Source organism: Cyprinodon variegatus, unplaced genomic scaffold (genome assembly GCF_000732505.1).
Source record: "Cyprinodon variegatus isolate N-32 unplaced genomic scaffold, C_variegatus-1.0 Scaffold974, whole genome shotgun sequence".
Taxonomy (NCBI): domain Eukaryota; kingdom Metazoa; phylum Chordata; class Actinopteri; order Cyprinodontiformes; family Cyprinodontidae; genus Cyprinodon; species Cyprinodon variegatus.
This window is the reverse complement of record NW_015151427.1, coordinates 178,884-183,179: the sequence shown is the minus strand read 5'-3', so window position 1 is coordinate 183,179 and position 4,296 is coordinate 178,884. Positions and strand designations below refer to the sequence as shown.

The window sequence follows — 4,296 nt, the reverse complement described above, 5'->3', positions numbered from 1 at the left end:
ATATATATATATATATATATATATATATATATATATATACATTTATGTCTCACTGTATAATTTAATTTCTACCTACATGTATTTGTTTCTTGTATATTGGGGCAAACAATTGTATGCTTATTTATTTCTTGAGAATTTTCTTTTTATTTCTGTATTTATTTTTAGATATGACACAGTTGGTCCTCCATAGCTTTGATGTCAGTTCTTTGCAATGCCACTCACTACATGGCGCTGACGTTCACGTACCACCCGGACACGCGCGACTTCTCTGCGTCAGTATGGCAGCCTGCAGGGAGCCGTGGGATTAATTTTGAGCTTTTCCCCTTTGTTAACATTTTTTCAGCTATTTATTGGCGAAAGGCGTAGAAAACATGTCTCAGCTGCTTTGCTCCAGACTGTGCGTCACTTCTCATTCACGTCCACTGTCTTTTTACTCACTCTGTAGGAAGACAGGAGACAAGTGGAAGCTCTCACGGTGGGTTGAAATGCCCGGTTGCTAGATTAGCTAATGTCAGATTTGGTTTAGGTTAGCATTTGTTGATTACACTTGAAGTGTTAACACTGGTCAAATCAGGTTGATTTATGTGAAACCTTCTATTCTGAGTCCATAAAAATTAGTCATTAATTATTACCCAGCTATCTCGGCATATTTGATATGATTTGTCCTTCATAAGCCAAGGGGCCAAAGTATCAGTCCATGACATTTGGGACTTATCTGCAGGGCTGAGCAGAGTATCCTAACATGTAACAAAGTAAAAGTAACGCTACTTTTGTTTTACTCACGTAAAAGTTAAAAGTAGTCATCCAATAAGTTACTAAGTGGTTAATAAGTACTTGGTGAAATGTGTAGTTTAGTACTGGTTAATTAGCAGGGGCGGAGCTAGATGGGGGGTCAGGGGTGGCCATGGCCACCCTTAGCCAGTCTGTGGCCACCACTAACACTTCTTCCCTCTAATACAGACAGTAGCAACAGTTGTACTCTCAAGTGGAATATTCAAACTATTTTAATTTTTCATATATTAACATTTGCTTGACAACAAAGACACTGTAGTTAATTATGCATATAAATATGCTGATACTAAAGATAAGTACATAATTCAGAACTAGATTTCGTGTTTTATGGGGTAAAGAGAACATTATTTATCTCTGCAAGTCATCTAGCAGTCTTCAGTGAAATCATAGATAAATAACTTTTAATTTATGTAGATATTTTTACTTGTAAATATCTTTTTTTTTTTTTTGCAGAATGATTATTGATAAAAATAAGTAATGACAATGGATGTTTGCCCAAGAACTTAAACCTGAAAGAATTGTATCCACTATATATGCATCTATTTTTTAGCAAAGGCTGAAGGAAAGGATAGTTAGTCTTCATTTAGAAAACATGGATGTTTTGCTCATTAATTTTCCTGTTGGAACAGTATAGCTTAACCCTGAGGTTCTTGCGCCTTTCCACTTTCGGCCACCCTTCAACGTACATTGGTTATTGCCTGGCCACCCATATAAAAATGTTCTGGCTACGCCTCTGGGTAATTGTTGGCTCATAAAATCTAATTAAGGGTTTCAAATTATATTATCAGTCAGCCAGTTATGTGCAAAATCCTGTTCTTTTATAAGGTCTTTAAAAATAACAAATTTAGACAAAACTTGCACATTTTCTAAATATAAAATCAATGTCAAGGACACAAAACTTCAAGATAAAATATCTACTGTTCAATGAATTTTATGCCCGATTTCGAATAGCTCAAGTGAATATAGTAACCATTATTATATCATATTTTACTCAAGAAAGAGTAAAGATACTCCCACAAGAATAGAACTTAAGTAAAAGTAAATCTTTTAAAGGTAAATTATATTCTAAAAGTTACTCATGTAAATAGAAGGCGTTATTACCGCCTCTGCATATCAGATATGACATCCTAAAGCTAAAGCTGTGGTATTTTAAACATCATTCATCTATGTATGTCTATTACAGTGCATTCATGAAATATCTATGTTTATATGCTAATTAATATATCAGCCATGTGTTTTACATGTTTTTTGTATTTTTCTCTTGCAAATTACCCCTCAATATTTATTGCTTTGGTAAAAAAAATATATTTAAATTATATACAAAAAAATCAGATTCATTTAAGTTATTTTTCATCTCTTTTCTTTCAAGTTCTTTGAACATGTACCCCACATTTAAATGTAAATTTGATAGAGATTCTTCAGAAAAGTCTTATGGTGTCCAGGACCAGGCCATTTTAAAATGAGCTTATTGATAATTCCACCATTTATGTTTTTCATAGACCCAAGATTTCCAAAGATGAACTAACATAAATATTTTAACTTTTGGGAACATAAATTCTATTTGACTCCTTTAATATATATAACTGAAACACGATAAAACTCATGTTAAATTGGCAGAATATTCAATGTTATTTCCTCCGATTATGATCAGTCATAAATATGTAGAACAGAAAATCTACCAACAAAGCCTTTATGTCTTCCATTTGTGCTGGTAAATTTACTGTCTAACTCTGTTAAAAATGTCTTTTGTTCAGGTGGTATATACCTCGTAATTCCCATGCCCACAGCTCCAACCCGCCGCCTGGCAATGCTTTGCAACGAATTTGGAGCCTGACTCAGAGAGCCATCCGCCACTCCCCCTCTCGGACATCCAAATCGGCAGGTTTGAAATTCATCCTAGGACCTGCAGTCTTTAGCGTCTCAGCCCGCCTGTTCTGCAGTGTAGCTCGCTGTGAGGCAGATTACAATAACAACACTCCAGGGGAAGTTATCACCAAAGACCCAGTGCCTGAGTTCAAATGGCACATCCTTTGGAAATTTGTCAGACCTCAGCTTTTTGCTCTTGTCTGTGCTGTTGTGGTAAGCTTCAAGGGGTTCAATTTAAACTGGTAACAAACATGCAAACTTGGACATTTCCTGCAGTAAATCTCCATATAATTTCTTTTCAGCTTGCTTTTGGTGCCGCTATCCTGAACATTCAAATCCCATTAATGCTTGGGGACTTGGTAAATGTTGTGGCACGCTACCTCAGAGAAAACACAGGTAGCTACGTCAATGAGATTAAAGGTCCAGCCATGAAACTACTTGGATTGTATGGTATCCAGGTAAGTACACATAAAAATGTAGATATGCATGACAGCATTTTCACAGGTCTGCTTAATAAGTTGATCAGACGGTTGCAGTTGATCCAGAATGCTATTGTCTTACTAAAACTAAGGACGTGGAGCACATAATCCCAGTTTTAAAGTCTTTAAACTGACACCTTTTATTTTAGAGAATAGACTTTCAAATTCTTCTGTTAGTCTATGAATAACAGAATTTTTTAGCACCAAAATATATTACAGACTTGCAGTCGGAGTATCGACCACCCAGGCCTCTCAGGTATTCTGCTACAAATCTGCTCATCCACAACCAAACATAGAGAAACAGCGTTTATTTCTGCTCCAATAATCTGGCAAAAACTCCCAGAAAAATGTTAAAGTCATGAAACCTAAATCGAGATTAAAAGCTTACCTGTTTAGAGTGGCCTTCGACTGCACTTTTTAAACATTATTAGTTTAGGTTGTTGCGCCACCTTTACGTTTACTTTCTTGTCAATCATTTTTAGCATTTTTTTTATTTTAGGATCATTTTATTTTAATTATTCATTTTTATTCTATTTGATTATTCATGTTCATTATTTGTTTGATTACCTTTTTGCCTCTGTAATGTAATTTTACTTTTATTTTTCTCATTTACAGCAGTTTAAATTTTCTTGCTGTTGACATGTGCTATATAAATAAACTTTCCTTGACCTGACAAAGTTGTAGATTTAAAGTCAGAGCTATTTTGGAATATAGGTAATAGCTGTAATATCATCTGTAGGATACATTTTACATATGCATATTATTACAGTACCTTGCTAAAGGATTTATAAAATCGTTGCCTAATAAAATCTATATTTTGTTTTATTAGGATTCTGTGAGTAGAAATCTGTGTTGTATGCATTTGTAATCCACTCCAGTTACTGGAAAAAATAAGTTTAACTTTTTTTTGTTTTGTTTGTTTGTTTTTTCAGCAGCTGATGCCAGTTTTCAGCTTTTCGTTTTGAAACAATTTAAGTTTTTCTCAATGATTTTACCAGCCTCTACCTTATGAAAACTTGACCCTGCTTGAAACAACAAGTGTCATTAAATATATTACACACAACAAGAATTTGAATTCTTAGTACAGAAATATTTTTCCTACACTAAAGTTTGCACAACTTGAATTATTTCCTAGTACCTGTTCATAATATATATATAT

General features: G+C 34.2%; 1 protein-coding gene across 1 annotated transcript in view; it reads left to right on the top strand.

The window, feature by feature from the left end:
• Nucleotides 1-271: 271 nt before the first annotated feature.
• The window catches only part of LOC107100452 (ATP-binding cassette sub-family B member 8, mitochondrial-like), a 13,764-nt gene continuing 9,739 nt past the window's right edge, over nucleotides 272-4,296 (top strand). The window contains exons 1-3 of the mRNA XM_015398932.1: nucleotides 272-475; nucleotides 2,547-2,871; nucleotides 2,961-3,116. Coding sequence (XP_015254418.1) covers nucleotides 372-475; nucleotides 2,547-2,871; nucleotides 2,961-3,116 — 585 coding nt within the window. The 5' untranslated portion in view covers nucleotides 272-371. The remainder of the gene's footprint in view (nucleotides 476-2,546; nucleotides 2,872-2,960; nucleotides 3,117-4,296) is intronic.